Here is a 12036-nt window from a genome sequence, read left to right on the forward strand (position 1 = left end):
TTTTTGCTGTCTATATAAAACCTCTGATGCTGTCGGAGCAAAGCTCTGAATTAAGCAATCCACCAACTGTGTGTGGCCCTCTGTTGCTGCCTCCCTAACCGGCGGGGCCTCTTACCTACTCTCAGTGTGACCTGTTGGACTGCGCAGCAGAGTTAATTACCGCAGCCCCCAACTCTGTCACAGGGTTCAAGCTTGAATTATCACCTCTCATGCACTCTGCAGAGCGGCGACACCGGCGTGCCCCGTCACTCACGCAGCTTAAAGTGCTCCGAAGGCCCCTCCACTCACAGTTTGGAATAACTGAAACGATTTTATAAGCCTGGACTGGACGACAGTGGAGACATTCCACACACAGACATGCATGTGCACAGTCATGGCTGCTGAGTCCCAGTGTTTGCTGGTACACGTAATGTGAGGTATTTGTGGCAACCCATTATCCCCTCAGATCAAAGGGGATCTGTGTCTCAGCTACAGATTGTGTACCTGCGCAGCGAGACGGCCTGCTTTCAAGTCCTCTGGTATAAAAGGAGATGGGTGGTCGGCTCTGGCGCTGTGGTGTTATCTCTCACCTTGACCCTGCACATGCCCGCTCCTCTGGCTCATCCAACTCAATTGTTTCTTCATCTAAAGCAAAATCTGCCTTTCAGGGAAATGCCATATGGCTTATCTATTGTTGGCTGTGAGCATGTCACAGCTTTTAGGGGAGGGAATACTGTAGATGCTGATAAAGCTGTTGGAAATTAAATATTATGCTGGTGATGAAAGGATTTTGCTCTAGTGAAGCATATGCTGACTGCTCTTTCATCTTTCTGTTTCATCTCTCTATTTCAGAGGACGGAAAACAGACATCGGCTCTCCTGGTCCATGCCTCCCTCTCTTCTCAATTATTTCATTACCTTACTTCATCTGCCCCCTGCTTCACAGTACCCCTTTTTATATTATTATTATTTTTTTGGTCTAATTTCATTGTCTCACCCATTTATTCTTACTTGATCTTCTGGCTGCCATTGCTCAGTTTACCATCCATCACAGGATAGCTGATTGCTGTTTCACCCCGTTTTAATATTGTGTTCTTAAGACTTCCACACATCTTGACCTCAAAGTTTGCACCATTTTTGCCTTAATAAATTGAGACATCTTTCAAACTAATATTTGCCTCTGTAACCTTCCCAAGCGTCCCCTCCCTTCCCTGCTCTTCCTTGTTCCTGGCCATATGTGACAAGCATGTGGTCCAACTTCTTAGTACAGCAGGATGAGGAGGGTCGCATGGGGGTGGCGGGGGCCGGACAAGGTGGGGTTTTGGGTGGAATCAAAGGTGTGAGAGCGGGGCAGAGACGGACCCCCAGGATGAGTGACAGCCAGGAGGGCAAGATCAAACTGGCATTCTTTGTGGCGATTGTTGGCGTTACCCTGACGGTGTTGGGCATGGGGACAGAGTTTTGGGTGGAGTTGGCCCAACCAAAGCATTTCAGTGGCAATCAGACCTGCCAGATGGCTCATTATGGCCTGTGGAAGGGCTGCATCCGCACCCTATGGGTGGCTGACATAGACCCCGAGAGGACAAGCTGTGGCCCAGCTGAACTACCTGGAGGTGAGACTTCTGGCCTCTGTGTGTGTGTGTGTGTGTGTGTGTGTGTGTGTGTGTGTGTGTGTGTGTGTGTGTGTGTGTGTGTGTGTGTGTGTGTGTGTGTGTGTGTGTGTGTGCTTGTGTGAGTGATTTGTACACACCTGTCTGTCAGTCTGAGGAGTGACGGTTCTGGAGGGAAAAGCAGTAAAGTTTGTTTCCTTGTCTCTTCTCTGTTTTTGTCTCGGCTGAAAACTCAACTGCTTTTAAATGCAAACATTCTCAGCAACTTTATGTTGCAGTGTGTGTGTTAGTCTAGATTAAACACAGTGGGCCAGCATTGTTGGGGGAGTTACTGAATAATAGCTATTTAATGTTGTTAAGGTTTTCCACTTTGTTTGATACCTGATTGCAACAGGAAGAGCATATGGTGTAAAAACTAATAATCTCTGCAGTCTAAGTTGTGATGACTTGCTGTGACAGCTTTGTCTTCTTCTTCTTCTTCTGGGTCTCTCTACTGACTAATTCTCTCATTAAGAACATGAGTAGGTTGTAAGTGAAACAGCAGTGAACGCATATCATTTTCTTCTGTCTTCAGTTATTCAGTCAGGTATTTTCCACTGCAATGGCTCCACTGATTGACTCCAGCAAGGGGGATACCACTTTCATCAGTGACGCAGAACACCTGTTCCCTGAAGAAAGAAATTGATGGACGAATGAATGGGACAAAAGTAGCAAGAAAACAGCTGAGATAAGCTACCAACATGCAGGCAGCATTTATGAAGACAAGCTGTGTGTCTGAATACATCCTCAATAGTCAGCAGGCAGGCTAACTTTGGTTAGCGCTGAAGCTAACAGATATCACAGGGAGCAGGACAGAGAGAGACAGCAGCTCTGCAACTGTTTGCAACCAAAACAAAACAGGAATGACAGTAATTGTAACTGTCATAATAGTTTAATTCCAGTAATCAAATATGTTTCTGCAAAAAGCAGTGGTGTTTTACGTAAGATGCTACTTTATAAGGTATTATTCCCACCACTGGTTGCAAGTCATCGACATCTGAGGGAAATATGTACGCTAAATCGCCATAAATATTCTTGTTCCATCACCACTGATGTGAAAACAGAGGGAGCAGGCATAACTAATATGATGTATGCCCTCTGGGAATATTCTTACATCTGTAGGTCTTTACAGATAAATCTATATGAGACTGAGGAAAGCTCTGTCAACAATTCAATTTAATAGAAATGAAACTTCTCACCCAATCTTTTGATTTCTCAGCATTACATTTATAAATGTTGATGTGCATATAAAATATTTTCTCTTTGTGTTTATGTGCAGATCCGCTGTAAATTTGCAGAGAATTAAAGAAAGGATAGTTGTGCATGTGACGCTGCCTGCATATATATGTATCTAGGTCATCCTACAGATAATGTGCAAATTGAATCATTAAAGAAACACGATGCTTGGAAACAGATCCAGTGGAATTCAGTGCACCACTACAGTGAAGCTTTTTTTCACTTCACATCTTTTTGTAGCAACACGGAAATGGCATACTTTTGTCCTTCATACTGTGGTCATTCCAATAAACATCATTTATATGAAGGATATCTGTTGAGTGGATATCCAGTCATCTGCTGCTCGGCATAGTGCTGTAAGGTGGGGGCAGATCATAGGTTTGCTGTCTTGATGGACATGCATGTTTTAAATTGTGACAGCTCCTCACTAAAAGCACGTTATTCAATTTGACTGTGGTTAGGTTTTCCAGAGTGCGTCGATTATCTGCACAATGACCCATTTCTGTCTGGAAAAGGATTTCAAAGAAGTAGGGAGGCAGGTATTGGACGACAGAGATAGGCAAGGCATGCTTTGAGAAGGAGCTGCTCTTTGAATCACCGCCTGTCTCTGGAAATCTGCTGAGACACAGCAGAGCTCCTCATGCTGTAGAGATATACAGGGCACCCCCGTATAGTACTCACGTACAACACTGTGAATGACTTGTTACGATGTTGTTTTTCCATCGAGTTTTCAAGGACTAATTTATCTCTCCTGTCAATCTGTTCTGCATCTCTGACTGCGTCGATCTCTCAGTTACGGTTCCAAGATGGTCTGTTGGTGTGTGAGAGAAGCCACTATGGTTCTGACAATCTTCCTCACACGTCCTCACACTGTTGGCCCACGCCGCCTGTCGCAGATGGCCGTGGGCTCATCATGTTTGTAGGAAAACAACTGTTTTTCACCATCGCTGCGTCTCCATTTTGCCTCCCTGTTTACATGCCTCTGGCTCCCGGCCCGAGCAAAGTGAGGCCCACTGATGCCGTGTCTGTCATCTCAAGACCAGCTATCCATCTTCGCTGCCTGCTGGAGAGGAACATGACGGCTCAATAATTATAGTCTCAGCAGGGGGAGCGAGAGGAAAAGCAGTTGACTGTGATAGCAAAATATGTTAGAAAATCAGAGAGCTGATAAACGGCCGGGTCTGCGTCATTGAAAGAATGTTTGCAAATGAGCTGAAGAACAAACAACATGTGTGTGTGTTTGTGTGTGTGTATGGAGAAGCAGGTGTCTTTGTATGTGCACATGCATGTGGTCATCTTGGACCCCACAGTTTTCAGTGAGTGAAAGTCGTCACTATGCGCTGGTGAAGCCAAGTGGAATCTGACTACTTCACAGTTTTTGTCTAAATATAGAGAGGGGGAAACGCCGAAGAGGGACAGACAGGGACTGAGGGAGAGTGTATATCTAATGCAGTATTAACTAGCCCCTCAGTGTTTCTTCCCCCTTCTGACATGTCCTGCTCCCCCTCACCTCCTTCTCCATCTGTGGCTCCCCTCTCCCATTGCCTTCTTCTCCCCACCCCTCCATCTGCCCACAGCCCACTCCTCTTTTTCCCTGTTCTCTCATCCTTTGAGTCCACAATCACCTTTTTCTTGGTCTCACCCCATGCATCAGCGTCCCTTTCTCCTGTAACACTGCCTCCCTGCTATCCCCCATCTGCCCCTTCCCTCCGTCTACCTCACTCTCCCCCCTCTGTCCACCGTTGGTGTTTTGCTGTCTCTCACCCTCTCTGGCGGCACCATATGTGCAGTGCTGAGAAGTGTGTGTGTACATGTACATATGTGTGCATGCAAGTCCGTGTTGTGTGTGTCTGTGTGGAGAGGTGTGTGTCTCTGGGTATTCTAGCCAATGCTCGACACTTGGATATAAATAGGAATGATGCCTGGAAGGACAGAGTGCATGGATGCATAGTAGGCACATCAGAAAAGACCAGTAGTCATCCATAGGAGTGTACGTATCCGCATGTGTGTGCTGTTCAGGATTAGTATTCAGTATTAGTGACATTGTCGGGACTGAAATATGTGGTCAAAAAGCATATGACCATAAGTAAAATGACACTTTTCTTTATAAGTTGAAAATGTGGGAAAATGTTGTTTGATGTTGCATTTGTATAACATGTCTTTGTTTGATCTTTCTTTCACACTCATAGAATCCAACTGCACCTACTTCAGATTTTTTACCTCTGGGGAGAACGCGGTCATATTCAAGAAGTCGACTAACAAGAGTGAGACTCTACACATCCCCCACGCTTTTCCACTGTGCGCGCGCACACACACACACGCACACGCATACGCACACGCACACGCACACATCTACTATCAATAAAGATGCTCACTATAGTGCTCACATAAGTGCACCAGTGTTTTTTTTTTTGCATGTTTTAGTCCATTAACTTCCACTGCCACCCATTTTCCAAAGCAAGCTATGAGCTATCAGGCTGATTAATGTTTATGCTGAGCTGCCCAGGAAGCTCCTGGATTCAGTGCTGCTTAAACAAGAGCCAGTGGAGAATTGATAAATACATCACAGTGGTAATGAAAAGTGATGTTTATTCAAGGGTCAAATCTTGGAATACTGTTTTAAATTCTTCCACGTTGATTCATTCAAGAAACATTTGGCACGTGAGATTTACTTAAGAGGGAGGCAGCTTCCTTTTAAATCTACATTTGATTTGACAAAAAAAAAAAAAAAGAATTATAGAGTCAACTCAAATCGGCAGCTGTCACAGACAACAGAAAAATGCACAAATAAGTCAAAGCGGTTCAAAAGTCTGTAGTCTCTCTACATCTGTGTACTCTGAATCTACAGATTCTTTTTTGACGAAGCCCCTCAAATGTTTCTAAGAGCGACTGTACAGACTTTGAACCCACTCTGATCTTTGGTTGTCATGAAGCCAAACACAGCCGACACATCCAACCAAGATACAGAAGCAGTCTTGTTGTGGTTTTGGTTGACATGTATAGATCCCTCCTCTAGAAAGCTCTACTCTAAATTACAATATTAGCACGTGCTCACAAAAGATTAGATGAGATTGTTTTGGATCAGAAAGAACTTGACTAATCCCTTTTCATTTCCTTGAGAAAATGGAAAATTCCGGCATCTTGACAGTGGAGTCGAAAAAGAGAGAAACACAAACATGAAGGACTGATATAAACAAATCTCCATCCATCCATCCATCCATCCATCCATCCATCCATCCATCCATCCAACAAATTAAATTAAAACATTTCAAATTGAACATACAATGTTAACGTGTTGATGACAGACAATAAAATAGCGAAATATACAGTTTGATTATATTATGCTATTGAATGAAAAATCAGTTTCCTCTAAAATCAGTGGATTTATCCTCTGGTTCAGTCAAAGATGCTAATAGACAAACAAATCTACAAAGCCACTAAAACTGCAAAGCTGGACATAAACATGGTGTCAAAGCCTTATCTTTTTTTTTTTTTGACTTCTTTTGTTCTTTTTCTCACCTCCGTTTTTGGTTCTATTCTCCATCCCATCAACTAGAGTGTTTGTATTAGCTGTTGGTTTTAATTAATCAATTAATAGCAAGGTATTGGGGGTATCTAATAACACACGGCTGGCACCAGTGTCTTGGTGAGATTTTTAGATCGCACCTGTTCAGGCTTGGACTGCCAATACAATCTCCTTTCAACTGGAGCCAGTGCGAGAAGTGGCGCAGTCGTTATCACGCTTGTACTTCAACACTAAACAGGTAGAACCAAGTAGATTCCCGGCAGATCTAAACTTTGTGACGTGCCGCAAACAACTGGCTCACACTTACCTGGGCCATCATTTAACTCACAGCATGTGGATATCAGTTTAAACTGCAGCAACTTTCTCTGATTTCTCTCTGCTCTCCTCCACAGGTCTGAATCTCGCATCAGCGGTGTTAGCCCTTCTGAGTTTGACCATGATGGCGATGGGCTCCATTTGTATCGCTATGTCTCTCAGTAAAGGAGTGCCGTTCTTCCTCAAGCCAGCCTCCTTCTGCTTCATCCTATCAGGTGGGACCTGACTTCCTTGTCCTTTCCTGTAATCTAAGTATATTAAACTGTAATTGCTGTCGGGCGTTTGAGAGTGGCGCGTGGAGTGTCTCCATGTTTCTAATTTAAATACATTTAAATGAAGTTGGCTCAGACGTTCCTAAGAGCAAGGTCTCAACTCCGAGCAGCCTCTAATCTCCTCCTATCTTTCTCTCTGTGTGTGCAGGTGTGCTGGCCCTCCTCTCGGTACTGATATTTCACCAGTCTGTGCTGGCCTTGCTGTCCAGCGACCACTCCATACCGCTACACCACGAGCTGTCCTGGTCAGTCGCTTGCGTGGGATCGGCCGGAGCTATTCTCATTTTTGGAGGTTTCCTCTTCATCATCCTCTCTCTGCCCGTCAGCCCCTGGCAAAAATGTTGGCCTCACAAGAATAGCGCCACCTAGCCCTTAAATGCTGAAATGTGCACATTATATTCTTCAAGAAAAAGTCACTTTCTGTGACGTTGAAGTTGGACTTGGCATTTAATCTGCCGGGAAAGTCATGCAAGGTCTTAATTAGATTAGTACATTTACACACACACACACACACACACACACACACACACACACACACACACACACACACACACACACACACACACACACACACACACACACACACACACACACACACACACACATACACACACACACACACACACACACACACACACACACACACACACACACACACACACACACACACACACACACACACACACAGTAAAACATTCAGGTAGATTTAATAATATAAATAAGTAGGTAAATAAATAAGTAAGTCATTTTTTTTAGTACTACATAGAATGAGTGGCAGGGCAACTGCTGGACTTTTATTCTTATTTTTATTTTTAGCTTTATAGCTTTTTAGTGTGCCTATAACTGTGCAGCCACACAAAAATCTGGCGATTCAACTTATATACCAATAGAGACAAAATGTTACCGCTTGAACACTTTTGGAGTCTGTTTGATCAGGATGCTCATCTCTTCCAAATGAATAAACAAATTCCAAAACACATCATTAAATGATACAATATGTTGTTTTCACATCCTATTTAATGGACCATAGTTGTCTTCTCAGATCTACAAAAAAGAATACTGCATAAGTTAACGTGAACCAACATTAGTTAACAATTAGTTTTGGCACTGATGAACAGCTTGATTAAATTCATAGAAAATAACCCAAATCTTTGAGGAATTGTTGTGAATAGATTAAAACTGCATCATTGCCAGGTTAGCTGACCTTGCTTTGTTTTTAAAAAAATATATATTTTTGTTTACAATAATACACATGTGGTTAAGATCAGGAGAAACTGTGGTCAAATTCATATAACATTGTGAAAAACAGATCTGTAACAATGAAAATGATGAACAGTTTAACTAAAATAACTGCTGGTCATCTCACCCTCAAAATGTTGCTGTCAAAGAGTGTACAGTACTGTTAACCAAGTTTTAAATTACAACAAATCCAATCACTATTTTTTATTCAACAATGAATGAGATAATCATTGTTTATTTGTGGATGACTTTAGGAAGTCTCCGGTCGGTCTGTCTAAATGATCAAAGTTCTGATTTAAGTCTGTAGTTAGTCTTTATTTTGAAGGCTAAATCTGTCTGCTCCATTAAAGTAAGATGTTTGTTTGTCCCAATTTATTATGAGCATTTTAAATGTTAAAAGTTAAAAAAAATCCTTTCTCGTTAGCTCCTGTCAAAAAAATTGATTACTTGAAGCCATTCTTGTGATCTGAGATAAAATGAAAGATATTGCTCTTCTCAAGAGAATGCGATGCATAGTTACCATCTAGAAAACTCAATATCTAGTTTCTTGGTCAAAACGATGCTTCCAATTTTAGAATTTCTGTATCAACATGATATTTGTTGATCATTTTTTAGTTAGGGCAGAAATAGAATGACCAGATTGCATCTGCAAATATTAGATTTGAATTTATGCTCTCATTAAAAAAAGGTTCCTCTATCTGTTTTCATGTGAAAATGGTTATTGAGTACATTAGCATTTAATTCTGAAGCTTTAATACATTTGATATTTGATGAACCAGAATCTTTAGTTGTCCTTATGTGTTCCTTACCTGTTTTTTTTTTCTCCCAGTGTTGGGAATGCTGCTTCCCAGCGAGGCATCAGTGTCTGCTGCTTCAGTGTATCAGATCATACACTGATACATTTTGTATATCAGAGAATTGTATGGACTCACTTTATAAGCTCATTTCTGTACATAAATTAAGTGTGTGTTTTCTGAATGGCCTATGTACGTCGTGTCGTCTCAGTCACTTTATTTGCAGCTTGTTTGCCGCAGTTACACTTTGTTTTTGTCATAGGATGTCCACACCATCCATCCGGACAAAATTGCTATTTTTAGGAGTGTACACTGTGCTCTGCTTTGCTCACATATGTACAGTACGTGTCACCAGTTTTGCTCATTATTAAAGTGATTTGACATAAAACAACGGCCTCCCTCTGTTTTGCTGGCATGGCACCCTGTCTGCCCTCCAATTCGACATTCACCCATTTTCACCCCTTCGCAGTGTGACTCCTAACCTCTCTGCCAAACATCCCCATCCCCCAGACCCACCACTCTATAATTAGGCCAGAGCTCATCGCAATGCATTTCACTGAGGAGGTTGGGAAACTTTATCCTTGAATTTCAACTATGTCCCCCTGAGCCCATCCTCATACCTCCGTTCTCTCTCTCCTTTTCTTCTCCAACCCTGACCTCACTGCGTCACTTTTTCTGCTGTGTCTCCGGGGCGGAGGAGGGGGTCGTGACAATTCTCCACTTCTCCACCCACTGACCTCTTTACTCCACATGCAATCAACTGACTGATCAGAAAAATCCCAGTAATGGCTCTCACACCCTGCACTCTGGGGTGTAAAAGGCATCCAAACAGTCAGATACACTCACCTGTACACGGCCACATACACACTCACATGCTTTTAACACCCAGTGTGCAGAAACTGAATCCACATGACACATTATCCTGGTTGTATATATAGCTGTTAATAGTTCTACTGAGACTATGTGACAAGTGGTGCACGGGCACCAGTTGCATGATTGTAAATGGAAAAGTGCTTCCAAGAACTGTTGATGGAGGTCCGGCAGACTACGGGAAAATCTAAAGCGGACAAAACTGCCTGCTGTTGTCATTATTTGTTCATTGCCAAAAGTCTATTGAATAATTATCTTATGCTGTATTAATCAAAGCTGTGAACAGGAATGTTGGTTGTGTTGTTTGTCTGTAATCGGATTTCTTTGGCAGCCTTGCACCTTGAATCTCTCATCGTGGTCTCATAGTGGCTTTAAGTAGGTATGATAACAGCAGCGAAAGGCACATTGGAAAACTAATCCTCAGAGTCTGGGAGCTCTGCGAGGAATCTCAAGACCCTTGTCAAGGATGTTATATTGCTTCCCTCTGCCCTTGTGCATCTGAACTATCATCTGATGTGTATGAGGACAGTCTGCCAGGTGTCAGCCTCCAGCCAGTCGTCATCCCTCTGAGGTCAAGTCAAACTGGGCCACTGGGGTGGACCAACCAAAGCAGACCTTGAAAGTATTTCCTAATCCTTAAAGCAAAAACGTACATAAAGTACCAGATGGGCCTATCAGGACGAAAAGAAAGAAAGAAAGAAAGAAAGTCCTGACTCAGGTAGCGGGTGCAGAAAAAGTGCACTGAACTGACTGTAACTTGATTTTCTCATTATCCTGTTTGGCTAATAGCACCCATCTGGCACTGTCCATATATTTGCAAGTATTAAGTGCCTCAGGTCTGACAGTAGAGGTCAAAATCCTTTTAGGATCACAGCACACTAAAAAAAATGTGCTATGAGACCTTGAGCTTGAATAACCACTAAAAGCAGAGCTTGGTCACAGTTGACAGACTGAGTGTGTGTGGCACAGTGGCGTACGTTCAGAAGATTTAGTGCCGTTCATTTTAATTAAACGTCCTTGTCCACTACATTAGTGAGTGAAATATTGAAACATTAACCTCATTTCATCCCTCAATGGTCTCTTAACACTTTAGATCCAATCGTCTCTCCTTCCTTCCATCCATCCATCCATCCATCCATCCATCCATCCATCCATTTGTAAGTGCCACTTCTCAGTGGGAAATAGCACAGCAATGGGGAACTTCCCAGATGGAAAGCATTCGGTTTTAAAGAGTTTCCAGAAAAGAAGAAATGTAGTTGTTTTTTTTACTTGCAACCACAGGCACAGATTAAAATGCTGCTTTCTGCAGTATTGTTTTACAGCAAACATGCACGCGTATTCTGTGAAAATGTGATATAAGTTATAAGACAAGCTTATTTATCTCTCTTTTCTTAACTCTGAATGCAGCAGCAGAGCAGCACTGCAAGAGGATGCTGCATGTTTTCATGTGAAGGCTGTAAACTGGGGAACGAGACCGTCCCAACTGGTAACTATCCAAGTTTCCTGCTCCATCAACACAACTCAAGATATATTTACATAAAGGTGCCTCTGTGTGTAGTGCAGCTTACGGATTTAACTATGACGTGGTCTATAAAGTAGCTACAGCAAGCACAGAAATCATTGAATTCGACTCACATGTGATTTAATGAAAGAATATTATCATAAATCAGAGAGCTTCTGAATAGATATTTTAATTTTAGCATAGTGTTTTGTGCATTCCTGGACATTTACCACTATATAACCCGAATTAGCACGATCTCCTTTCTGTGAGGATTTTTGCATGTTCTCCCTGTGAGTGCGAGGGCTTTTTCTAGTTCAAAGTATTAGATAAATTGTGCTCAGTGTTCGCTCCAGATCGCACGACCTTACAGCATATTGGACAGAGAGGTAGAGGCTGGATGGATGGGAGGGATTTCAGGAACTGTGCATTTGTAGTAAAGTTGCAATGATTACATCGTATGGGATCAATTTCAGGTATTTTCTATATGGAATTGCTACATTCATACGCGTAGATCTAGATGCATATTGTCAATATAGACCTGACTGTAAGGCTCACTTCATAAAAAATAATAGTTCAACAAAAAAAAAAACAACAAAAGACAGCAGTCTGTCAACAGGTCTGGTATTGTTTTTTTTTTTTTTTTTTTTTTTTTTTTA

At 42.3% G+C, this 12036-nt stretch overlaps 1 protein-coding gene across 1 annotated transcript; it reads left to right on the forward strand.

The window, feature by feature from the left end:
* Window positions 1-1224: 1224 nt before the first annotated feature.
* cacng6b (calcium channel, voltage-dependent, gamma subunit 6b) lies at window positions 1225-7345 on the forward strand (the record flags this gene model as incomplete). Its single annotated transcript, XM_080470641.1, has 4 exons — window positions 1225-1591; window positions 5053-5127; window positions 6782-6919; window positions 7125-7345. The coding sequence occupies 4 exons, from the start codon at window positions 1225-1227 to the stop codon at window positions 7343-7345; spliced, it is 801 nt and encodes a 266-aa protein (XP_080326767.1).
* Window positions 7346-12036: the final 4691 nt, after the last annotated feature.

Source organism: Lipophrys pholis (genome assembly GCF_963383615.2).
Source record: "Lipophrys pholis genome assembly, chromosome: 9".
Taxonomy (NCBI): domain Eukaryota; kingdom Metazoa; phylum Chordata; class Actinopteri; order Blenniiformes; family Blenniidae; genus Lipophrys; species Lipophrys pholis.